Source organism: Athene noctua, chromosome 5, assembly GCF_965140245.1.
Source record: "Athene noctua chromosome 5, bAthNoc1.hap1.1, whole genome shotgun sequence".
NCBI lineage: Eukaryota > Metazoa > Chordata > Aves > Strigiformes > Strigidae > Athene > Athene noctua.
Window position 1 is genome coordinate 34,968,080 of NC_134041.1, and position 26,951 is coordinate 34,995,030.

Consider the following 26,951-nt stretch of genomic DNA (forward strand, 5'->3'; position numbering starts at 1 on the left):
CATTGCAAGGAGTATAAGATCTTGAGCCTTCTAGGACTGTATTGGTGCTTCTTGAGTGCTATGACTAATTTTTAAAGTACATGCTCATCTTTGGAACTCATTAAATGGTGGCTGTGTAATGTGAATTGCTTAAGTCCTCCCAACAGATTGGTGTTATATGGAAACATAAATGAATTTCTAAGGGCACTTATTACTTTTTCAGATACTTATTCTTATTTATCAGAAGCCTGGAGGGAGCATACTGCAGTTGTGTGAGGCTAGAGATTGGGCAGGAGTGTGAAACGTTGATGATCCTATAAATTTTTCAATGAAACTTTCAATTTCAATGAAAAAATGAAAATGAAAATTTCCTCATTGAGGGAAATTCCATGAGCACGTAAACTTTTTCTTTCCAGTTTGTTGCAGTCTTGTAGGCAAAATCTGAGTTTGCTATGTGCGTGTTTATCAGGTGGCATGAATATCACATGTTTTGGTAGCTTAATATTTTGTTCTTGTTGTTTTCATACACATAAGTGGTATTGAGTTGGGGCAGATTTTGAGGAACTTGCGCTTTTTTTTTTTTTAAATTGAAACAGTGTGTATGCTGAAGAGATTGATTTGTGGTGTGTTTTTTTTTTTTTCTGTCCCCCTCCAAGAATTTCAGATACACTATTAAAACTCAGATTCCTGAAATTCAGGTGATGCTAAATGTGATTTTTATGTTAGTCTTAGTTTTGCATATTTTCTGGTGTAAGTAAGAGTGGAAAACGAAGCATTCTTCTAATGACTGCAACTGCCTTTTGCCTCTACAACACAGCTGTATAGTATGTAGAAACTTTTATGGCTTTTGCTTGTGTTTATGTTGGCAATTAGTAGAGATGTTTGTGTTTAATAATCACAGTGTATGATGAATTCCAGCAGTAGATTAAAAAGAAGTGAGGCAATACTGAACTGTTGTCTTTTTGGGAGCCATCTAAGGTAATCCATTGCCAGCTGTTGTGCGTTGAGCTCATTGAGGAACAGCATGCAGGTCAGCATAGTATTAGGGGGTATTTCTTGATCGGAATGTCCAGGTAAAATAAAATTGTATGTGCTGTAGTTACTGTTCTGACCATAGCATGGTGGGTTTCCTTTACCTGCTTATTTGCTGAACACTTAAAAATGTTTAAACACTCGTCTAGGATCACCATCATGACTGACGCATTTTTAGCATCTGCTTACACTTAGCACTGTTAATTCAGAGTGACCTGTGCTAGAAGCACCTAAGCTGCCCCTGCAAGAAATAAGCTTGCATATTATGCATTCCATCTGCCCACATAAGAAATAAAGTGTATGTTTAACTTTGGGCACTGAAGAATTGTCATTGATGTGATAAGTCTAAGTGATCTTTTTGTCAAGCCAACACATGCCAAGAGTGCTGTCCTGTTGCATGAACGGAGTCAACTACATTTCATGTGCGATGTGGGAAAGTGAGACCTATGAGCCGGACCAGACGCAACCTCTCTGTCTGCTGTAGGGAACTGATGTGGGCACTTAACAACTAAGAGCTTGAAATCCAGGTTGAAAAAAAAATTGCTCAGGAGATGGTGTATGTGACTTGGCTCAACCAAAGCGATGGTAATACTCGGGTACATCCCGGACAAGGATCAGAAACCAGAACTGAATGAACACAACAGGACTTTCAGCATGAATGTACTTATCTGGAATAATACCAGGAGACTGTCTAGATGGACAAAAGGTAAATTACCTCCTTGGCATAACCCAGTGCTTTGTTCCCTGAATTTCCTCTGCTCTTTTCTTTGAAAAGAGATGATACAGAAATAAACATCATAGTCTTTGAGATCTCTCACTGATCATGTGAATATCATTCACTTAGATGCATGGATATACACACTGAATAATGGCCAAGGAGAAGTTTGTTAGACTGTACCAAAGTATTTAAACACAGATAAAACAAGAAAGGAAATAAAATTGAAGTATTACTGCTTTATTTGTGGTTTCAAACTGAATTAAATGCAAGGTGTCTGTCCTAAAGAATGAAGAGCAGTTTAGTGCCTTCTGTGTGTCTTATCTAAGCTGTTATTTGGAACTGTCTGAGAAGATAAGTTGGTATATTTTTGGGGCTCTGTATTTTAAAGTTACTATATGAAATCGGTTATCACTGTGGCACTTTGACCCCTGTTAGAGTGAGAAATAAAACGGTTCAACTCTCAGCAACATTCTTTGATGCAGAAGTCAGTATGCTTTGTAAGAAAGAGATGAATCTGTATGTATCCTAGGTGCTAATTATCATTCACAGCAGGCTCAATGATTAGTCATTAAGCTGTTTTTCAGAAACTAGCCTCTTGCACAGGAGATGCAGGTTAGCAGAAGGGGCAGGAACTGCCCGAGCAGCCTCTGGAGTTCTTTGCTGCTCAAGAAAATTAAAGAACAGCCCCAAGTTAATTTGTCTTCTCCACATAGTCACTGTTTGTAAGAAGTTATTTTCTATATTCAGCGGAAGGGAACTGATGGGGAAAAAAATTGTTTGTGTTATTAGACCAATCACTCTTACAGCCTGATTTCATGAGTTGGCCTGAATGTATTGTTTGGGAGTTTTCTTTTAAAAATATTCCCTGAGTGACATTCTCTACAGATCAGTACAAAAGCAGGATAAACAAAGCTCTTTCAGCTAGAAATATCTTTACATTTTCTTTGTCATTAAATTTTCTTTGTCACAAATTCAACTTCAGTGATTAAGCGTTTGTAATTTTTTTTATAGTATTCAGGTTATGCATCGTAGGAAGAGTTCTTACTCCAAAGAATTTAAGTGCGTACTTGATGAAAGATAAAAAATTAGGGCATTAAAGAAAACAAAGTTAGTGTCATGCATCTTAATTTCTGTCATTTGATTCCATGCTTATTACTTGCTTGCTATTTCTCACAGAAAATTTAGGCTTTTAGAAGGATTTCTAAGAGGACGCTTGGGGGAGCAGAACCGTAACATGTCTAGAAGCACTGATTTCTAAACGTCTTCTGACCTGTGCAAATCTCTGGTTCAAGGCAGATATAGCATGTAGATCTCTTGGAAACTAGCTTCTTGCAGGGTATTCGATCTCTGCAACAAAAAGCACAAGGAAATCATTAATTAGATTATGAGGTATTGTGTTTGTAGCTGTAAGCAAGGTGTTTGACTGGCAACCCTTCCAGGAGGGCTGTGTGCCTGCCTCGGTGATACACAGGAGCATAATCAAGTTGAATTTACATTTCAATAAAGTGAAGCGCCTCTCTTGTCTTGTGAAGTTGGGAACACATCTCCTGAGAAGGACCCACTAAGTTCCAGAGGTAGAATTTCCCCATTTCACTTTCTGTGAAGTACTGGTTTTCCAAGATGATGTTTCTTTATCTGCAACATGTCAACATTGCTCTGCTGGAGCGGGAAGCCTGATGTTTTAATTTTCTTTTTCTGAAGGTGTTGACCACGTGGTTTTTCCTGAGTCTAGGAACTTCTAGGGCTGAGTAGAAACTTGGGACAGGGAGACAGCAAGGAACCCATTTCCTTTCCTTCTGCAGGTCTGTCCCCTGCTGGGAGGTCATTGTAAAGGCCAGTTATGTGGTATGTATAGTGTCAGATGCTTTCTTTATGGCCTCTTGTTCACAGCTGGTGAATACTTACCATGTGCTTTATTTTTTTCTGGTAGAGTCAGCATATGGTCAGTGAATGCCAAGTTACAGGGAAGTGCAGGGAGGTTATGGAAAACAATTCTGGTGAGAAGACTGTGTAGTGCGTATCTGCATGTCTCTTGGGAAGCAGCAATTTTGCCTATAGAGAGGTGGTCCTTCCTCTGTTGTTTTTCACAGCACGCTTCCTTAGTGCTGGGGTGGGTGCTATGTGGTATATCACAGCAGAATAACTTGTTCTATCCTGTGGTAGCCAAGGTTGCTTGTTGGCACCAGTGAAACTGCAGCTTGTGCATACTTCCCAGCTGAACATCAAGAAGATCCCAATAACACTCACCCTTCACCCTACAAAAGTTTTTATGCTTGGAAACTTTGTGGAGAGTCTCACAAAAGCAACCATGAATGCTCCTGCCGTGTGTCTTTTACCTGAGCTAATGGTTCAGCAGTTATGGAAACAGATGTTTCCATGGCGTTGCCTCTGCAGAGCAGCCGACACACCCTGCGCTGCGGCGGGGCTGGGGGTGCACTGAGAGGTGCACTGGGAACTTGGCAGCTAAGTGAGACGTTTGGCAATGGAATGAAGCAAGATGATAATGTCCAAATACAATATTCTTTTTAATTAGGTTCACTTGGTTGATGCCAAAAGTACAGATGAATGTGACTGGCTGATTAATGCTGAAGGCTACTTTTTGTTTATCCCTATTGAATGTTTTAATCTTTATTTATACTGCAAGAAATCTGTTCTCAGCTTTCTATTCAAACAGGAGCCTTTGTCAATTTTTCTGTTTATGTGCAAGTTTTCTTCACTTCTTTCATTTGGCTTGTTAACAAAAGTATAAAATTCAATATTAATTCCAATACATGTTGCTAAAACATGATTTCAACTTAATAGAAATCAGCTAGATGGAGAGGATTCCTTTTGTGAATGTAGTGAAAGGTTATGTGTATTTCTGTTATTATTTCATAACATAGATGTAATGAGAATTCTGTTCTTGGTCTGACATCAAAGTAGAAATCTATTCTCTGGGAGGAATGCTTCATAAGCAGTCTCCTGTCTCACTGACATACATTAATAGCTATCAAAATAGTAGAGTTGGATATTTTTCTCCACACACACACACACACACCCCCCTGATACACACTCTTGACACTAACATAATGTAAGTTTTTATATAGTTTGAGATCAAAGCCATTCAATTTCATTTATAAGTTTCCCCATGGAAAAACTAAGCCATATCCATAAAACGCACAGTAACAGAAGAATTCATAGACATCACTGTGGTTACACAGGACTTTGGTCTGAAGACAATGTTTCATGCCAACTCAACAGTTACTGTATTGCTGAAAGCAAGGCTTTGTGATAAGCATCTGCTCTTGCAGTGTCTTGGCAGTTAGAAGCCCAAGTAGGTCAATTCAGACCCATTTAATTGATGTTAACAAGAGTGGATTGTAACTATAGAGAACTGCTAATGAACAGACTGGATGCAGGGATTGGGGTTTCATATGTTCTCTGCCAGTATCTGTGTATATGTAAGAGGGTCTGTATAATTACTGTATGGTCTTGAAGTGAAATTTTATGAAAATCAAACCCTTGTAAAAATTTAATACAAACATGCAAACTGCTGCATTCTTACATGGTGTTTCTTTTGATATAGATACATTTAAATACCTGTTCTTATTTAGCCTTGTTAATGCATTACTTGTCAGGGGAGTAGGTTAAACCATCGAGTTTTCAAAAAAATGCTCTTAGTGTAAAAAGCAAGGAAGAATTTTGAGTGCTGCACAAAAATATTGATAATTTACAGGTAATAGTTCAGTCAAATACCATCTGCAGGGTGGCCTTTGGGGCTAAGTTTTTATTTTTAAAAATAAGAGGTAAGCAAAGTAGTGAAAAAAGGCAATAAATCTGTTTTTTACTAATAAAGGGTGAAAAGAGGGTTTTTCTATTGTATTAAATAAAAATTTCTACCATATAAAAATTTGGTATTTGCTGTCCCTTTTTCATGCTAAGTTTAACTGCTTCAAATGGTTTCAATGAATACTAGGGCAAAGATAGTTACAAGTGTGAATGCTTCAGACCCTTAAATCTTCACACCAAATGTTTTCTTAAGAAGCTTTATACATAAACAACATAGATCAAAAGGCTTATTCTACAGCCTTGAATGGGATTGGCACTGTAAGGAGCTTGTGCTTCTCCTGCCCATGTACAATTCTTCTCCCCTATGATACAAAGAACACAGCTAAAGAAATCATATTGACCTGTCACATAACAAAGCCTATTCTGTGTGCCTGCCTGGTTGCTGGTCTTTGAGCAAGAAAAGATGGTTAGTGGCAAATGTAATGTTGCTGATACTCAAGCTACCACCTGGAATTACATCTGTGTATATTGACTTTTTTCAATTAATTTCATTGATTATATGTTAAATACAGATATTTTTCCGCCTTCTTTTGCTCACCTGATAATATAATTGTGTGAAAATAACTGTAGAGGTTAATGGTGTGTTGCTGAAGTATGATGTGTGATTGCCATCTGAGACAAACAGTTTCCTAGTATCAACATGAGAAGTCCTTCCTGAAGACCAGAACATGCAGAATATCTCCTAGGGTCTCTTGAAAGGATTTAAACCAAAATAAAAATAGCTGAGAAGCACATCATGAATCACGTGAGGACAGCTTTTTAACTTGCATCCATTTCTTGCCTCTTCCTGCCCCTTTGTATCTGGATTTAATCCTAGTACTTCTGGAACTATGGCTCTGCCTTTCTCTGGTATCTTTCTTCTGAGAGCTCACAGGTTTCAGAGCTGTTATTAGACACAGGAGTGACTTTTTCAGGACTCTGCAGCTTTATTAAACAGTCTACCACTGAAAGGCTAATGAACTGAAGGAAGGTTAATGGACATAAATTTAAGAAGGGAAAGGGTAAGGCATTATATGCATGTGTGTTTACAATTTTGCAACTGTGCAAATTAGTTTCTGTTTATTATTTAATTATTTCTCTTTGGTAGTGTAGTTGTGTGATTTTTTTTTTTTTTTTTGCACACACTTTTACTTAAAGATCTCAGAATCCTCAGTTATTAACTTCTAGTTAATGGCTGAAAAGAGTCATCAAATCCTGGCAATATAGTTCTGTTCCCCAGAGCCTTCCTCAAAACAACAATTAGTTCTCTTTGAAAGAGATGTTTTCTGTTAGTAGGGGCATGCAGATAAGTTTGCATGAAACACTAACAGATGTGACATTCATGAAACTCAAACAAAACATAGTTCAAATATTTTAAGTATACTAAAATGGTTAAAACAAAGTTATGTCTGTGACTTGCTTACTGATGTTACAACTAACTGCATTTCAAAGTTACTCTTTAGGAACCTTGGTCTCCTATTCAGTAAGATGTATTACAGGACAAATCATTCTATAGTAACTGTGGACTATAGTAACAGATAATATACAGGACAAAACATTCTGTAGTAACAGACAATAAAAGGTCTCATATCCATTGGACAGTTGTATCCACTTACCAATTACCTTTGGACCTGCAGAGGCACAGACACCTTGTTAAAGTCAGCAGAGTGTGACTCAGTGGTTAATATCTAGGCTTGCCAATGTGTATTTCCCAAACCACTGCTACTCTTGATAAACTTTTCCCATATAAAGAGTAAAGAGGTCTCCTGCTGTTCTTATCTGTGCTCTTAATTTCATGTTTGAGCATTTGAAAACCATTTAATTTCTCTATCATATTCTCTATCCATCATTAATCCCTTCTCATCAAGTGTGCTGAGACTGGGGGGAGGAAGATTGCTTTTTAAGTTGTATGTTTTAATGCCATTTAGTTAAAAACTTGCTGACTAAAACCCAGAGAGTTTCTGGCCAGCCAGGAAGCAGAACCTGCCTCATCTCTGTCCTAGAAGCAGCACAGTCTTCTGGAGGGAGAATCCTTCCAGCCCTGTGGATTTTAGTTAACTTTTTAAGCAAATGGTATTACAACACAGAATTTAGACAATAATCTTTTTCCCCACAATGATAATGAAAAGGGCAGGGTATTAATTCTTCCAGAAAGGCATTTGTAGTAGCACTCTGAATTGTTTCTGTTTGCATTAGGACAGACTGAACTAGAAAGATTTATGCTGTTCATTTGGAAGTTGTACAGCATCACACCTTTGTCTTGTCCTTGATGGATTATGCCACACACACACATATATTGTGTATACTTGCTCTTACACACATTTTTCCTTAGCAGCCATGAAAACTTGTCAGACATCACTTGGGTCTATAGGATGGTGTAATTCCTACTGAAGCAAATAAAAAAGAGCTATGCAGAGCAGCCCTACATTCAAGATACCTCTGTGTCACATGTATTTAGCCTCTTTTACTCTCCCAGAAGGGAAAGTTGGGCTTTTTATTCTGTGGTTGATAGTAAAAAGAGCAGCTGCGGAGGAATGCATGTTAATACAGTGTGTGATTAGCAAGAGGCAAAGCTCTTTAGATTAAGATCGATACTACTAATCTAATAGTAGCCAGTGTCATGCCATAACTAAGGTGAAGTAGCAGCAGTTAGTGCTACAAGTTGCTACTTCCATTGTGGTGTGGTGGTTCTTGCCACAGTGAGGAAGACAAAATTGTATGTACGACAGAAGAAAGTGGCAGTTGCCACAGTGAATTGTTTTGGTGGTCATCTTTATTGAAAAAAATCTGTCTAAGGATATAAGTGAATTAATTCTGTGAAGTTCACCTAATCACCTTTCCAGTGAAAATGCAGCTGAAATCCATAACATCCACTGCAGATTCAATTGTCTTCAATGTGATTTTGCTGTTAACTCCCTTCTCTGTGTGTACTGTCACTGTATTGTGACTTCTGTTTTTATCACTCAGGTTATATTCTTACTCTTGGCCTGCCTGAAGATTTGTGGTCATTTACTTTAGTTTTCAGGAGTCTGCACGAATTTGTCTTATATTTGTCAAAAATAGCTCTGTTGCTGCTTTGAGTTTGAAGCATGCATTAAAATTACATAATATACAAATACAACATGAACTTAATTATTACATAATTACTACATTCAACTTGAATTGTGTGAAACCACTAATTTTCTTATAGTTTCTATTCAGAATGATGACCCTGCACAACTTACACCCATTTCAGCCTGGCTGCGTCACCTTGGTGGGTCATGTTGATGAACTTTGCTTGGTTCTGGCAGCTTTTTGCCAGAATTGGTGCCACCATTTGGGGGCTTTAAATTCAGTGTCTCAGAGAGAAGTAAACTGTGTAGGCGTGTGAATCAATTTGGTCTCTGTATCTTGAATTCTGACTTACTAACTTTTATAAAGATATGCATGTTTTATGTTGGCAGACGGTGCTAGAGGAAGTGAGGAAACAAGTGGATTTTGACCTTTACTAGGATTGTTTTCTTACTATAGAGCTGTTTGAAAATTGGAATAAAGTTGTTATTATAATCTGTTTTCTAAACAGATATTTTTAATTGCCATTTTTAATTTCTTTCACTAGAACCACCTAGGGTTGTCATTTCACCTAAGAATCAGACTTTTACAGAAGGCTCTGAAGTGTCTATCAGGTGTTCTGCAACAGGTTATCCAAAGCCGACAGTAGTATGGACACACAACGATATGTTTATTATTGGTTCAAGCAGGTAGGGATTATAGCTTGCTTTATTTATTTTTAATTTTGCCTACGTGAGAGAGAAGTTTTGAAGGATGCCAGAATACTCTGACTGCTTTTTCTACAGGAGTCTGAGTTTTGAAAATAATACCTTAGCCTTCACTTTTATAACTTTTAATTTCAGTTTCCTCATTTTAAAATAGAAATACTTTAGTTTTCTTTTTCAGAAGGCTTTTTGCAAGATTAATTTAAACGCTTTTCACTAAATGCACAGATAACTCTGATAGTCATAATAATACTAATATTGTGTTTATCTGGAGAAAAAAACAGCAAGGATGTTTATAAACCATCTGCTCATGATGCTGCTATTGCTGCTTGGAGTGTGGATGTAGCTGTTACTCTCTTTTCTTTAAGTAATCATTTTGGTTGGTCTCCCCTGTGTTTCCAGGTATAGATTGACCCCAGAAGGCACCTTAATCATAAGAAAGGCAATTCCAAAAGATGCAGGAACTTATGGTTGCTTGGCAAGTAACTCTGCTGGGACAGAGAAACAGACATCCACCCTTACATACATCAGTAAGTAAAAGAAGCAGTGTAGTGAAATTAAAAAAGCAAGCTAATACATCATCAGGGAGTAACTGTTAAAAATAGTAGAACCATGCAGAACATACTGGTAGAAATTTCAAAAAAACTCATGAAAGATGTTGAGCAGATCACGAATGTCCCTTTTGTTTTTGATATTTGGGGCTTAATGTTTCTTTTTGTACTGTTTTTAAGAAAACAAACAACCTAAAATTGGGTATTAATGTGTGGTAAGCTTGCAAACCTGACTAAGCCTTTGGAAAGGAATAATTTCTGTAAATTCTGTCAGTGTGCTTAGCACTCTGGAGTCCTAATGCAAATTGTGTCCTCTAAACACTATGTTACTTTATTAATAGCAGAGTACTAAAATTTCTGATGACCAACATCAAGCTGGAGAGGGAGAGTGACTGTTAATCTTCTGACTCTTCCTATTCTATCCGTAAATTCTCTGTGTATTCTATGTATGATCTAGATGTTCTGGACCAGACTTTACTTTTTCATGTTTCCCAGTGTTTATCTGTCACCTTGCATGATTTTTTAAGTCTGTTTGGCATTTAATGCAAATAGTCTTTCATATAACAAGAGAAGATTAGTCTTTCATGGTGTATGCCTTAAAAATGGTATATGCTTTGGATGGGGAACTAATTTTTTTTTTTATATATATTGTTTCTTTTTAGAGGGCCCAACATTGACTGTAATTCAAAGTGAAATTCTGGTTGCTCTTGGAGACACAACTATTATGGAGTGTAAAACAACTGGAATCCCACATCCCCAGGTTAAATGGTTTAAAGGTGCACTTACTGCTTTGTGTTGCTTCATTTACTTCAGTATGAATATTTAGAACAGTGGTCTTGAAGTGACTTCATTTTCTCAAAAGCTTTATGTAGTATTCAACTAATGACTGACTTGTGAAATTCTCTAAATCTAGAAGATATGGCAGTTGACCTCTAGGGCATAAATTCTTGCTCCTGTTTAAATACAGTGAATGTATATGCTGTAGCATAATTAATAAGTTAAAAAAAGCTAGCTCTCTTGCTTATTTAAACAATGTTCATTCTGTAGAAACTGTTTAGCTATATGGTACAAAAATCACAAATAACTTTTCTGTTTTTCCCATCAGATGTTTGCCTAAATTCCTTTGTAACACCTAGGGAATTTTATATTCCTCCTGAATCTCAGGGGTGTCTCTGACAGTTTTTTTCATAGTGAGGCAGTATATTGGGTTTCAGAACTGCAAGAGCTTTTCTGGAGTTAAGTGCAAGTCAGAGAATCCCATGTCTCAACATTTGTCCTCAGAAGAAGCGGCTGACTCCTGTATGTGGTTGTATAAACCACCTGCCTGCTGATTTTCTTGAAAAACAATAATCTTGTTAGGTAGATATTGCCAACAGATAGCTTATCCAGTCCAACATTTCATCTCTGACAGTGACTGGGGGAAAGCACCAAATTCTATTGTGTGTTTGCAGATAATCTTCCCTCAAAGAAAGCATGTTCTGAACTCACTGCAGTTAGTGAATGGTTTGTATTTTAAAGCAGGAGTCAACAGGCTTTTTGACATCATCCCAAAGAGTACATGTGGGCCAGTTCTGAATGTTACACATCAGTATTGTGGCTCCGGCTGAGCTTGAGAGGTGGCAGAGCTGTTTTCTAGGTTTTCTGGAGTTCTCAGCTTGGTACAGAGCTGTCAGACAAGTGGCCACCACATGTAGCCTCTCAAGTGGGAAGGAGAAATAGAGCCTAGCACACTGTCCTAATGCTGGTCTCTGTCCAAAGCTACTTGGGTTTGCCTTCCCCTAGTGAAACAACTAAATAAAAAAGATTGTATCTAATGAAGTAATGAATTTTTCCACTCAGTTGAGTAGAAGTCAGAGTACTCATTTGCTAAATAAATACAGCCATGTTGTGAACTAATCTCAAAACCGGACATTGTTTTGTTGGAATAACTTTGATAAATGCCCTGTTATATTTCAGGTTTTGTTTTTTTTTTTTTTTCTGTTTGAACTTAGGTGACTTAGAGTTGAGGGCATCAGCATTTCTCATTATTGATACTCATCGGGGTCTTCTGAAGATCCTGGAAACACAAGACCTGGATGCTGGTGACTATACCTGTGTGGCTACCAATGATGCAGGCAGAGCTTCTGGAAAGATAACTCTAGATGTTGGCTGTAAGTAGTTTTCAATCTAGACAGTAAATACTCTTAATTTCAGTGTTTATGTATCTGATCAACGGTGCCTTGGTTGTCTGAATCTTTCTCACAAAAACGTGTAAGCCTGTGTGTGTGCTGGGAACACCTTTTTGACGGTGTTCACTAAGCTGTTTCCTTGTCTTATCTGGGCTCCAACTTTACGTTACACTTCTTTTGCAAAGCATAAAAGTCATGAGGAGGAAGAGAGAGATAGAGGAGAAGGAAACTGAAATCTCAACAAAGTTCTCAAGTAGAGAATATATTATACTAACTTACTAAGTAAAATTATTGTAACTTAGTCCTTCCTCTTTTTCCCTAATTCTTTCTAACTGCTTGTGGTGTGACACGTCATGTCTTCTTAAATGTGTGTTCCTGTCAGGCACACATGCTTTTGGAAGCAATGAGCAGTGCTCTTTGAAGGAGATGGGGAACTTAACAATGTTAACACTTGAGTATGCACGTTTGTCTGATTGGAGTGGCTGTATCTTAATTTTTTTAGAGATGTTTAGCCCATTTCTGAGCTCCCTATTGTAAGTACAGAGCATGCAAGGCTGCTTTTGTAAGGTGTTGCTAGTTGGGAATATGTTGTTAGAAGATTAATTGTACATAAAGAGACATAAATTTAGGTTGTCAATAGTGCAAGCAGAATGCTAATGTTATGTTGCAATCCCAGTTCACTTTCTGTGTACTCTTTAGTTTGTTTGGTTTTTTTCTCTTTCCAGCTCCTCCGGTTTTCACGCAGGAACCCAATGATGAATCTGTGGATATTGGCTCAAACATCACACTGCCGTGCTATGTTCAGGGTTACCCAGAACCAAAGGTTAAATGGAGGCGGCTAAATGGTGCTTCCCTTTTCTCAAGACCATTTGCAGTTAGTTCTATCAGTCAACTCAGAACGGGAGCTCTATCTATTAATAGTAGGTAGACTGAACTTACTTTCAATAAAGATTCCAGAAGGAAATATGACATATGCAATGTATTTAAGTTACTATACCACTTTATAAAATTGATAACTTTGTAAAAAGACTAGATTTTTATCAGAGAATGTGTTTCTGATAGTGACTTCATTGCTTTTGACATGCAGTTCATTTTCCCATGTGTTTGTGAATTCGGTTGTGTTTGGGCATTGGCTTCATTCTTCACAGAATCACAGAATCATCTAGGTTGGAAAGGATCTTGAAGATCATCTAGTCCAACTGTACATCTAACACTGGCGGTTCCCACCTACAGCATATCCTTAAGCACTGAATCAACCCTAATCTTAAACACCTCCAGGGATGGGGACTCCACCACCTCCCTGGGCAGCCCATTCCAACACCTAACAATCTGTTCTGTAAAGAAATACTTCCTGCCATCTGGTCTAAACTTTCCCTGGTGCAACTTGAGGGCATTACCTCTTGTCCTATCACTTATTACATGCTTAAAGAGACTCATCCCCAGCTCTCTGCACCCTCCTTTCAGGTAGTTGTGGAGGGCCATGAGGTCTCCCCTCAGCCTCCTCTTCTCCAGACTAAACCCCCCCAGTTCCCTCAGCCACTCCCCATCAGACCTGTGCTCCAGACCCTGCACCAGCTTCGTTGCCCTTCTCTGGACATGCTTGAGTCATTCAATGTCCTTTTTGTAGTGAGGGGCCTCAAACTGAACACAGTTATCGAGGTGCAGCCTCACCAGGGCTGAGTACAGGGGTGAGATCCCTTTCCTGTCCCTGCTGGCCACGCTATTGCTGACACAAGCCAGGATGCTATTGGCCTTCTTGGCCCCCTGGGCACACTGCTGGCTCATATTCAGCTGGCTGTCGATCAGCCCCCCCAGGTCCCTCTCTGACTGGCAGCTCTCCAGCCACTCCTCCCCAAGCCTGTAGCGCTGCTGGGGGTTGTTGTGGACCAAGGGCAGCCCCCGGCATTTGGCCTTATTGAAACTCCTCCAGTTGGCCTCAGCCCATGGCTCCAGCCTGTCCAGGTCTCTCTGCAGAGCCTCCCTACCCTCGAGCAGATCAACACTCCCGCCAAACTTGGTGTCCTCTGCAAACTGACTAAGGGTGCACTTGATCCCCTCGTCTAGATCATCAATAAAGATGTTAAACAGGAGTGGCCCCAAAACCGAGCCCTGGGGGACACCACTCGTGACTGGTCACCAACTGGATTTAACTCTGTTTACCACAACTCTCTGGGCCCGGTTGTCCAGCCAGTTTTTTACCCAGTGAAGTGTGCAATTGTCCAAACCTTGAGCAGCCATTTTTGCCAGGAGAATGCTGTGGGAAACGGTGTCAAAAGCCTTGCTAAAGTCAAGGTAGACAACATCCACAGCCTTTCCCTCATCCAATAAGCAGGTTGTTCTGTCATAGAAGGAGATCAGGTTTGTCAAGCAGGACCTGCCTTTCATAAACCCATGCTGACTGGGCCTGAGCACCTGGTTATCCCTCATGTGTTGCATGATGGTGTTTAGGATGAGCTGCTCCATCAGCTTCCTGAGCCCTGAAGTCAAGCTGACAGGCCTGTAATTTCCAGGATCATCCTTCTGACCTTTCTTATAGATGGGTGTCACATTGGCCAATTTCCAATCTGTTGGGACCTCCCCAGTCAGCCAGGACTGCTGGTAAATGATGGAAAGGGGCTGGGCGAGCACCCCAGCCAGCTCCTTCAGCACCCTCGGGTGTATCCCATCTGGTCCTGGAGACTTGTGTATGTCTGTGTGATGCACTAGGTCACTGACTGTCTCCTGGATTGCAGGGTGGTCGTTCTCCCAGTCTCTGTATTCTGGCTGAGGAGGCTGGATTCCCTCAGTACAACTGGTCTTGTTATTAAAGACTGAGGCAAAGAAGGCATTAAGCACCTCAGCCTTTTTCTCATCACTTGTTGCCATATTTCCTCCTGCATCTAGCAGGGGACGGAGACTCTCCCTGGACTTTCTTTTGCTACTGACATACTTATAGAAACATTTCTTGTCATCCTTGATTGCTGAGGCCAAATTAATTTCCAGCTGGGCTTTAGCCCTTCTGATTTCCACCCTGCATAGCCTCACAGCCTCTTTGTAATCACTGTGTGTGGCCAGCACCTTCTTCCAAAGGCTGTGAAGTCTCCTTTTCTCTGTGAGTTGCAGCCAAAGCTCCCTGTTCAGCCAGGGTGGTCTTCTCTGGCATTGGCTTCTCTTAGAGCACCTGGGGACCGCCTGCTCCTGAGCCATTAACACTTCTTTCTTAAAGTGCACCCAGCCTTCCTGGGCCCCTATACCCTTCAGGAGAGTCTCCCAGGGGATCCTTTCAAGCAGGTGCCTAAACAAGTCTAAGTCAGCCCTTTTGAAGTCCAGGATGTCAGTTCTGCTTCCCCCTCTCCTGACCTCTCTAAGAATAGAGAACTGTATTATTTCATGATCGCTGTGCCCTAGTCGACCTCCAACCTCCACGTCGTCCGCCAGCCCTTCTCTGTTCACAAAGAGGAGATCCAGCAGGGCACCTTCTCTGGTCGGTTTACTCACCAGCTGCGTCAGGAAGTTGTCTCCCACACATTCCTGGAATCTCTGGGACTGGTCCCGCTCTGCTGTGTTGTATTTCTAGCTGATTCGCAGAAAAAAAGACTCGACAACTCAAATAGAGTTATAAAGCAGGTATGTTTACTCCAGCGCCGGGGTGCAAGGGGATTTATCCACAAAGCTTGCACACCCAATGCACATTTTACCAAAAACTTATGGAGTGTGGATATCCATATTCATTGGATTACATAACACAAACATACGTATGCATGAGTAAGGCTGGGTTAGTTACAAAGGCTGATCTTCGCACCTGCTTATTGCCTCCTGGTGGGAGTCTTTGGGAGGAAGGCTTGTAGTCTTTCTCACCCTGTTTTTTCCACGGAACAGGCGCAGATTCTCTTGGCCAATTTCTTGAATAACAAAAGTGTTTTTCAGCCGGTTTATTTTTCTATCTTAGATAAGAGAACCAATAGAACTTCTACCATTTGTGTATAGCTATCTTTACTCGTTAGCAAAATTCCAGCTAGTTAGAGCCATCTAACTCAAGGCCAAAAGTATAATATTTTGCTGAACATTGTAATCCTTGGTAGATTTTCACAGTGAACTGCTTTGTTTTGATGAACACAGTAGTCTTTGGTAAAATTCCACAGAACAGTCTGGGCAAGCAGGATTCTTAGCAATATTAAAAAAGTACTGTAACTTGCTATAAGTAAATAATTTGCTAAGCAGTTTTCGATAAATAAGTAAATTAATCTCAAAATAAGTAATAATTTCTCTGTATCACAGCAAATATCTGGGAAGTTTAAGTCATCCACAAGAACAAGGGCAAACGATTGAGATTTTGCCTAAATGCCTATAAAATATCTCATCTACCTCTCTGTCCTGGTTGGGTGGCCTGTAGTAGACTCCCACTACAACATCTGCCCTGTAGGCCTTCCCCCTGTTTCTAACACAAAGACACTTCACCCTGTCTTCACTACACTTGTATTCAAAGCAATCATAACAGTCCCTAACATACAGAGCCACCCCACCACCTCTCCTTCCCTGTCTGTCCCTCCTAAAGAGCTTGTACCCATCAATTGGCACACTCCAGTCATGGGAGGCATCCCACCATGTTTCTGTAATAGCAACAATATCGTAATTTTCCTGTTTCATCACGGCTACAAGCTCCTCCTGTTTGTTATCCATGCTGTGTATATTGGTATACATGCACTTCAGATTGGCTAATGTTTTACCCCCTTTCCCCTTCAAATCTAGTTTAAAGCTCTGTCAATGAGACCAGCTAACTCCTGCCCCAAAATCCCCTTCCCTCTCTGGGACAGGTGCATCCCGTCTAATGTCAAAAGATCAGGTGCCCTGTATACCAACCCATGACTGAAGAATCCAAAGCCGTTTTGGTAACACCAGTCTTGGAGCCACCCATTCATCTGATGAATTCTCCTGTAATCTTCCTCATCCATCCCCCAAACCATAGGGATGGAGGAGAACACAATTTGTGCCCCCGACTCCTTAAGCAGTTTTTCCAAGGACCAGAAGTCTCTCTTCATTGCTTTAGGCCTTCTCCTGGTGATGTCATCACTACCTACCTGAAAAAACAGGAGAGGGTAGTAATCCTTCGGTCTCACTAGGGTAGGGAGTGTTGCTCTGAGGTCCTTGACGCGGGCCCCAGGGAGGCAGCAGACTTCCCTATGAAGCGGGTCTGGTCTGCATATGGGGCCTTTGACACCCCTTAGAGTGGAGTCACCCACTACAATGACTCTTCTGGGGTTCCTTTCAGAGCTGGTTTTAATATCTGGTCTAGAATGACCTGGCCTTGGTCGACCTTGGTCTTCCTCGTTTCTTTCTCCTTCTCTTTGTCATTCAAAAGTTCCAGGGCTCTGAATCTATTGTAAGGGGACACCATGGAGGATGAGGGAGGTGGGAAGAGGATTTTCTTGCCTGCCTGAGCAGGGACCTGTTTCCAGCCTCCCTTGTCTGTTAGGGCCCTTCCTTCTGCCTGATAGCAAGAGGACGAGGGATTACCTGTCTTGTTGCTTTAGGGGTGCCAAGGTGCTACTCCACCAATCAATTTCCCTTTCACACTCCCTCGTACTTCTTAATCTCTCGACCTCTTCTCTGAGTTCTGCCACCAGGCTCAGCAGGTCACCCAGCTGATGGCAGCGCACACAGGTGCTGTCCCTGCTGCCCTCCGGCAGGACCGACAGGCTCAGGCACTCCCTGCAGCCTGGGACCTGAACCTCTGCATGTTTGCGTGGCAGCTCCGTCTGGGTCGCCACGTTCTTTCTGGCGGTGGTTTTGATGTGAGTGGAGACCATGGTTCAATCTACTCATGGAGGACGGTTAAAAGGGGCTAGCTCAGATAAGTTCTAGAACCCGGAGAGCGTCTGTGCCCTGTCTGCTCGCTGTGACCGCTTACCCTTTATTTAAATATACGTGGGTTATGGTCTCTGCTACTGAGGAGCTAGGGATTTTCTTATTTTCTTGTGAGAATTGTTTCTAAACTCACTGTTTTAGAGAAGTCCTAATTCAGGTAATAACCAAAAATTCTGTAGGTGGCTTTGCAACTTCATTTACCTGGAACATTTCAGTCACCCTTGCGCTAACTGAAGTTATTCTGTTTTCTTAATTAGGTTTTTTTGATTCCTTTCTAGACATAAGCAAGTTGGGTGAAGTAATTTCTCTACTGTACATGCAGTGCAGAACTCATGTCTTATGTACTGTTTTATGGGTGTCTGTTCACATACAGCCACACATTGCTGTATGCAGTAAGCACTATTCCATAGTCAAGGCAATATGTGATAGCCTATGTAGATTTATAGTATACTACTGTATATTATTTATGCACATTAGTATATACTGTATTAAAGTATATGCAATACGTAAAGTGATGAAAAGTATCATATATATGTGAATAATGCTTTTTTTACTCAAGTAAAATAGTCATTGCTTCGTACTTGGTGACCTGGCCAAAACCAAATATTTGAAACTGAAAGACAAAAGCATAGGGTGTCTGTCTATGTACTGCAGACCTTTCTGTATCATTCCAAATGCTGCAATTGGATCTCTTTTTTCCTCCCTTCTAGATTTGTGGGTTAGTGATGAAGGAACTTATATCTGTGAAGCTGAGAATCAGTTTGGAAGGATTCAGTCACAGCCAGCCACAATCACAGTAACTGGACTGGGTAAGACTGGTTAATGTCAGTGATGGCAGTGCAAGGAAAGACTGGCAGCATTTCAGTGCCTGGAGTACACTGGAGGAGGTGTTAGCTGGTGGTGTTTGTACAAGTAGGATGTCTGTGGGTTATGTACATACATGGTGACGTACCTATATATGCTATATTTACACATGTAGTCATCCACACAGAATCAGAAGGCATTTGTATGGAATATTGTAATTAATTTCAGTGAATTTCACATGTTAGAACATTTGTTTCTTGACTGACTACGTTAATTTGAATCAATTTCATCTACACTTCATAACATGGACCTTAAAGAAGTGATTTATCCTGACTTCGGTTTCTTAATCTGAAGTAAATTTATTAAGGAATGAAAAATCACCTTAATGATGAATGCTAATGATGGGGTTTCTGCCATTTAATTCATCTTGGAAAAAAAAAATAAAAAGCAAAGCAGCAATGAACGTGCTTAGGTTAGTGTGTTGATATAACTGGAAAGGAATCTTAGTGATCCAAGAAGACAGTAAGTGTCTAGCTTTGGCGATAGCTGTGCTATTAAGGAGTTATTTATTATCTCAGTTGGACAATTGGCAGTAAAAGGAAAAATAATGCTATGGAATATATACATTTGTGAGAGGATAAGAATGGAGTCCATCTGACATCAAAGAAACCATTTGCTAACTTAAAACATTTAGTGGGAATCTGTAATGTTGGTAGTATTTGATAGACATGTTTTTACCTATTTAAAACTTATTTAATCCCCATTACTTAAAATTAGTTTACCAAGCATGTGCACAGGGAGCACTTTCTGTTGTCTCTTTACAGAGTATGAAGAATTTTCTGCTGGGCTCTTGACCTCTATTCTAATCTTTTAAAATTTTATGCCCAAAGGAAGTCACCACTTATACTTTTGTCCTCTCCAAACCTGCTACTTTTGTTCTTCAGTATTTTGCCCAAGTAAGGAAAAATAATATATCAACTTGGTATGAAGGGAACATACGTTTTCAGGGAGAAACTAGATTGGATCCAATTTCAGCTGGACAACATCTTCCATTTGCTGCCATTCCTTAGTCTTAAGATCATTGTATATGTATTCCTCTAGCTTCCTTTCTCTCCTTTGTTACCCCACCCCTTCATTTGTTTCATTCTTTTTTTTCCTGCCTGCACTGTTGACATTTCAGATACCAGAGTTCCATCTGGTATTTTTTGTTATAAAATTTAAGTATGTTGGAAATCCTGTGCTGTTTGTTGATGGCAATGTGTTTTTCTTCCTCCCCTTTCCTTCTTTCAACTTAAATAGTATAGTTTCCATTGTAGTAAATGTTTCTTGTTCTATATTTGTATAGTACTATGCAGAAGGACACCTTGTCTGATGGAGCTGCAAGTAGCATTAGTGACAGGACTAATAATAAAAATTGAAATGTAATGTTTTGCATGAATATATAAAAAATGCTAATAACTACTTCTAATTCTTTCTTTTGTTCAAGTTACACCTCTGCTTGGAGTAAGTCCAGCCACAGCCAATGTAATTGAAGGCCAGCAGCTCACTTTGCCATGTGTGCTGCTCGCTGGAAACCCCATTCCAGACCGGAAGTGGATTAAAAACAGTATGGTGGTAAGACAGTTTTGTTTCCTGTAAGATTTATTGGCAGAGAAAATCTGCAACTGACACTTGAAGCTGTGACAACAATGTGATTTTATGTAAAAAAGTTGATGGACAAATAGATTTTATGCTTACAAATAAAGATGCTTCATGAGATTGGACCAGCTCACTGGAAACAAGGATCCGGTGTCTTCAAGGTGAATTACAGCCGACAGCCACCACTCAGCAGGAGCTGCTGCTTCTTCAGGAGAAGACGGTTGGCTTTATCTGTAAGGCAGTAGATGCTTCTGAGTTTCTGCAGGTGCTGTCATTCATAGTACAGACATTTATTACTGTTCAAAATACGAAAACCTCACTGATCATGACCCACATTAGGAAATTTTTAACTCTGAAGCATAATGAAGGAATAGGAGATGGTAGTGGGGAATGTGAAGGTCTAGAAAAGAACTTGAAACCAATGTATTTGATAATTATCCTTCTATCTTGTTTTACTTACTTTCAAAACAGTTTTATGCATTCGCGTTAGCTCTTTAATTTCAGACTTGGGCTCTGAATATAGAAGCTAGCGGAATATACCTGCCAGAACGACAAATGTACTGGAATTTAAACCTTGGTAACTGAAAGGCATTTCTTTTCCCCTGCTTTTTAAAAATAAAAACTTCAGAAAATTTCTGTAGATTAACTTTTATTTTTAATGTCCTGACTCTTACCATTGTTGATGGGATGAGATAAATGTCAGTATCCCTGTACCATATCCTGCTTTCCTAGTGGTGCCCTGCTCAGAGCATGAGTGAATGTGTTTTCTTTCCCTCTGGGAGCATACTGTTGCCAGTTTATAACTCCTGCAGACAGAGTGGTGGTGTAGACACAGTGCCTGGGCTAGTTGTCTGAGTGAAATTTAATTTATTTGGTAGAAGCTGAATTACTGACTTTAAGATCCCTATGAAGCTCTGATTTTTATCTTGCTTCTTAATTTCTCCCCAAAGCCCTTTCTCCGCAGCTGTAATTAAAAAAATTATAGCTAAATTTTCTATTTATTATCACTAAGCAGAACCCTGGCACTACCTGACCCTTCACTTGCTAGAGTTTTCAGCTCAATATTTTTATCACTGGGAGTCATTGACCTTTTCTTTAGACTGCGTAGGTGCAAGCAGCACGGGTTGAAACTTCTGTGTGAAATACTGGCAGAATCTTCCTTGTTGAGTTGCTAATTCCTCTGTACAGTAATGCTAGTTTCCTGTAATTGTAAGCTTGCAGCAAAAACTGTGCTCCAAGGAAAGTGTTGGAGTAAGTTATATTTAGGGAAGAACGCAGCTTTTTCTGAGCAGGCCATGACTGGAAGAATTTTGCATTCTAACAGCCTTTCTGTAAGGCAAGTCTGTGTTCCTGAGATTGTGGATTTTTTTGATGTTGCTATAGGGTATATAACTTCTAAAAAAACCTACTCTTTGGTGAAAGTTGTAACTTTTCTTTCACAATGGTATGCTTCAGAGCTGACCTCTTCTACTTCATGCATGTGGCAAGTTAAAAGTTTTTGATAACTGTAAAAAAAAACCCAAACAAAAAAAAACAAAACCAGGAAAGGATCTGTTTGTGGGAGAACAAGTCATTGCACTTGTCGAGAGCTGGCCTATGATCAAATTGGGTTACTGGAATAACCAGTAAAAATGCAATAAAGTAATTCAGCTAAATTTGTTTTTGCTTTGCTGCATGATTATAAGCATGAGTGGCAGTTCTATATGTGCTGTGGCAGAGCAGAGTTGCTGATGCAGATCTTAATTTCACTCCAGCAGTAAATAAGAGGTGCTACCAAAAGCCTTATTTAAAATTAGCTCTTTATGAAAGATGGAAAGTAGGAGAAGCTCTAGTAAAATTCTCCAGGAACATAGAATTTTTATTGTATGTGAAGTAGTCAAGTAAAGCCAAGATGCATCCCAAATTAAATGTTATCAACAAGTATTTTCTTCAGTAAAGCATTGCATCCCTCTTTTGGCAGGTGGTTCCCAATCCCTACATTAATGTTCGCAGCGATGGGAGCCTGCACCTGGAAAGAGTTCGGCTGCAGGATGGCGGCGATTATACTTGCATGGCGAGTAATGTTGCTGGGACAAGCAACAAAACTACTACTGTTAATGTGTATGGTAAGGAACACTGTCTTGTTGCTTTTGCACTGAATGTAAGATGAGAGTGTGTTTCTTACAGCAGACTTCGCTACAGCTTTTTTGTTAGTTATACTAGTTTCTCAGATTTCCTTTTCTGTAATGATGCTACTTCATAAAATAACATGGTGAGAAATTGGATCCACTGCACAGGAAATAACTGAGTGATTGAGACTTTTAAAAATAAAACAAAGATAACACCATTCAGGGATCGTAAAAGATACTTATTTTAAAACATCTGCAAAGGTTGGGCTGTGCAGTCTTCATCTCTAGCTTTATTAACAAAACAGATGTGAGTGGAGGTTAGTGGAAAACCATGAAAAATGCTGTCTGTGCGTTTTGTAACTGATGCAAGGAAGCGCAACTCATGGGAGGATGAGAATTAAAATGAATTAGTTTGGCAAAATATGTTTGGGTTTTTTCCTGCCTTTTTTTTTTTTTCTCTTTAATTGAAACATAATAAAAATTACAGTGACAGCAAGACATAGTGTTAGCATTGTGGTAACCCATGCATATTTCAGCTGAAGATACTTTTATTAACTCTGTGTGGGGTCACGAGCACTTTAAATTTTACAGCCTGAAATTTTCTCATGTGTTAAACTAATCATGGGAGATGTATTTTAAGCTTCGCTGAAGATGCTGGGACATCCTATTGTGTTAAGAATAGCTATTACTTTTTAATGCAGGCAAGTACTCAGTGTCTGATAAGGTCTTCCATGTCAGCACTAGCTTTTGGTATATTTTGGAACTTGAGAACAGAAAGGAATATATTTGTATATTTTTAGAAAGATCTAGTTCTTGATATTAATAGCCTTAAATCTGATCTTTTTGCTGTTGTAAATTCAAAACCAGATCAGTTAAGTCAGGGAACTGGGGTTCTTGTTATCTCTTGTTATTGATTTTGTGAAGTGATCTTGTATATTTATTCAAGTTCATCTAACAGTCAGTCCCTGCAGAAACCATCACTGCAGTTAGCACAACTTTGTAGTATTTATAACAAAGACTAAATGAGCTTGGAGTGTGATCAGTTCTTTACTCTCACAATGGCTCTGTTCAAAATGTTGTCCATCAATGGAAATTGATTCAGCACCAAAAATGCTGAATCCATTCTCATGAAAGGTGCTGTATAGGTCGAATCATGTACAGTATCTTTTCAGGAAGCCTAAAATGTCATCAGAAGATACTGCGACAAAGACTTTCTGAAATGATTGCTGTCAGCTATGTGAAGTACTGACAATTTAAAACTGTATGTACCTAATCCACTGATCAACCTGTGGCTGGCATGCTTTGTTATGAACAGGTATTTATTCTGTCATGAAGGACTGGAGAGTGGAGGGGAAAGTGGCTGGTCATTGTCAGTGTTAGGGTTCAGAGAAGAGGCTGAAAATTCCCAAATCCTGCTGTCTGTATGAAGTAGTTATTGAATATTTTGTTAAGAATTTTATTGTAAGAGTTATGCCATGGTTTGAAATGTCTTCTACATGAGTTTTATATTTGCATTTATTATTAGTTCTGCCTGTTATTCAGCATGGACAGCAGATCTTTAGTACCATTGAAGGAATCCCAGTAACATTACCATGCAAAGCAAGTGGAGTTCCTAAGCCGTCTATTGTCTGGTCCAAGGTAATTTATCATCTTTGTGCTGTTCATAGTGAAAGATGAATTGAACACATCATTTAGTTGTCATAAAAACTATTTGCAAGAAATTTGGCCAAAAGCGTCAGTTGTGATGGAAATCTCCATTTATTTGTACCTGCTTTTGTTTCTTAGAACAGTGCTTTCTGGCCATGGTCCAGCCATAGATCAGTGTTCTGTTCTTTGGAGGGGCTTTGGTTATTGCTCTATCTTTGTTTTTAACACTGTAGAAATTGTTTATATTCCTTTGCATGTTGATAATTTGAGATTAGGCAACCTGCCACAGATTGAAAGTTCATTTTTGTTTTGGAGCCTTACTTTAAGATGACTTTTTCCTCTGAGGGCAGTGTCTAATACAATGGCATTTTGCAGTTAACTTGTCACTTTTCAATCATGTCCTTGACAAGAGGACCTCAACATTTTTTGGAATTTGTCTGAAAGTCAGGCTTTGGTTTTTTCCCTACTTGAACAGCATGATTTCTGGTAATAACAGTTATTTGGGGTATGATACAGCTTGTATGATATTGCTGTGGAGGCACTGCTGTGCCTCAGAAGTTGTTCAGATATAACTGATTGGGACCTTGTGAACAGCTTTGTTTAAAAGAAGGAATAGAACAGAGTTAACTGTGTTGGTTTGGTATGGGAGGAAAACATGGGAGGAGTGGTTTTTTTAATTATCACTTACAATATTCAATACAGTCCAGGAAGTGTCTGATGGGTAAGAAACATTTTGTATAATATATACAAGATCTATTTTGACAGCAGAAATCAATGTCAAAATTAACTCAGTTGAAATATTTTTTTTTTTTTTTTGTTAATTTTCTTGTAAGAATTGGGGCCTGTAAAATGTAACAAGTTTTCTGCTTCTGCTCGTGTTACTGCTTAGATAGTGACACTCAAGGAGTTTGAAAAGTTGGTTGGTTAGTTAATTTGTATGGATGGAATTTTGGGGCCAGACTTCTTAGTTAATATAAAATATTTTGTCCATCTCAGCCATAAACAACAGAAGCAGTACTGTAATGTAAATTAAAATTTTGCTCAACTCAATCAGACTGACTGTAAGTTGTTTTGTCTGCAGAACTGTTTTAAAGAGCATGTAACATATTGCAGAGTAAAATATCAGACTGAGTGTTATATTAGTAATACAGTGCTCTTCGTATGAAAAATCAGTCTCAGCAATGGGGTTAAGTAGGGGAAATTCTACAGGCACTAACAATTTTTATATTATTTTAATTTTAATATTTTCATTAGATTTTATTTTACTGCTGTAAACTTTAGCTTTTATTGAAAATTATTGTAATTTGGTTTATTTCAGAAAATCCAGATGCTGTGGACATTATTTTCTTTTTCTTTCCACAGAAAGGAGAAGTAATTCTTGCCAGCAATGTGAAATTTTCTGCAGGATCTGATGGAAGTCTGTATGTAACTTCACCAGGGGGTGAAGAGACTGGGGAATATGTGTGCACTGCAACAAATGCTGCTGGATATGCTACACGGAAAGTCCAGCTGACTGTCTATGGTATGTATGAGCTAAAATAAAATATAGTGTTGTCTCTTTCCCCTCTTGCATTCTACTTTAGACTGTAAAACCCACTCAGGTGAACTGTGAACTAGGATACCCACAGTGCCAGCAACGTTTAAACTAATCTCTAGTGCTTTTGACTTTGTCCTGGATCACTAGATCTACATATTAGGCAATTTTACAGATGGCTGATACTGAAAGGCCTATCCTTCAGCCATTATGATTCTCTTGAAATTTCCTGATACCTGTTACCTTGAGTTCATGACCTAGTGTCTTGGGCTGTCATCGTTTCATCTTTTATGGGAGTGGGTAGAAGGTATCTGTGCAGGAATAGAAATTCCTGCTGATAGAAGAATGAAGATCCATTAACCCCAAGGGTCCCAAAGCTTCCTACCATCTCCCAGTATTATTAAAAAAAAATTAAAAAATTAGGTGTAGGCTTGCTTTGCAAGGCTTTTATGGCTTGTAGGCATCGGTGCTGTAGTGTAAAATAGTTCAAGGTATTGGTTGCAAGCTACCTAGGCAATATGGAACTCAGAATATGTATGAACTAGATATATCTGTTGATACCCATCTTTTTGGGTAGGTAGTGTGATCTTGCTGGTATTTGTGGTATTGCATGTAGGCATCAGTCAGTGCCTGAGCTACAGGCACTGTACATCAGCTTTACAGTGACTTATGTCTATTGCAGACATGTCATTAAAAGTAGGATTCTAATGTTACATGCCTGATAAAAAAAATAGATGTTTAAACTGAAGTAAAACTGTATGGTGTTGCATTTGTACAAATACATGTATTCATTGCAGCTTCTTAACGTGTTCCATGTTATAGTGAAACCTAGAGTATCCAGGCCTGGAGACCAGCAAGGAAATGCATATGATAAACCCATAGAGATCTCAGTAATTGCAGGGGAAGATGTCACACTTCCATGTGAAGTAAAGAGCTTGCCACCTCCCATAATTACCTGGGCCAAAGAAATGCAGCTCATATCTCCATTCTCTCCAAGGTAACAATGTTTGAAAACAAAAGAAAAGTGAAATTGCATCTAAGCTTTCAAGATTTTGGAAGGGTATATAATTTCTAATTGCCACAGGATCAATTAGAAGGTATTAAGTTGCCCTGCATGAGGACCCTGTTTTACAAGACCCTGATACTCTCTTTCCCAAACCAAGCATATGTCTCTTTCTGAAGGATACCGAGACCATGCATCACTGTACAGCTTCTGTTCCAGTGTGTGTTTATGCGCAATCTCAGGAGGCCAACACGAAAGAGATCCTGTTATATTGGTACTGTGGTGGTGCCCAGAGACCCACATAATCTGTGCCTGATTATAAGTGTTTAAAAACTGTTTTTCTTAAGCACTTCATATTTATGC

At 39.4% G+C, this 26,951-nt stretch overlaps 1 protein-coding gene across 2 annotated transcripts in view; it reads left to right on the top strand.

Moving 5' to 3' along the window:
* HMCN1 (hemicentin 1) overlaps nucleotides 1-26,951 on the top strand; it is a 211,555-nt gene that overhangs the window by 68,901 nt on the left and 115,703 nt on the right. Inside the window, exons 12-22 of one of the 2 annotated variants that reach the window (XM_074907071.1) lie at nucleotides 9,135-9,276; nucleotides 9,694-9,821; nucleotides 10,505-10,618; nucleotides 11,834-11,992; nucleotides 12,736-12,930; nucleotides 18,565-18,663; nucleotides 20,145-20,272; nucleotides 22,257-22,401; nucleotides 23,930-24,042; nucleotides 25,414-25,573; nucleotides 26,408-26,582. In XM_074907071.1, the coding sequence (XP_074763172.1) occupies nucleotides 9,135-9,276; nucleotides 9,694-9,821; nucleotides 10,505-10,618; nucleotides 11,834-11,992; nucleotides 12,736-12,930; nucleotides 18,565-18,663; nucleotides 20,145-20,272; nucleotides 22,257-22,401; nucleotides 23,930-24,042; nucleotides 25,414-25,573; nucleotides 26,408-26,582 (1,558 nt within the window). The remainder of the gene's footprint in view (nucleotides 1-9,134; nucleotides 9,277-9,693; nucleotides 9,822-10,504; nucleotides 10,619-11,833; nucleotides 11,993-12,735; nucleotides 12,931-18,564; nucleotides 18,664-20,144; nucleotides 20,273-22,256; nucleotides 22,402-23,929; nucleotides 24,043-25,413; nucleotides 25,574-26,407; nucleotides 26,583-26,951) is intronic. The other variant, XM_074907072.1, reaches the window with a different exon arrangement.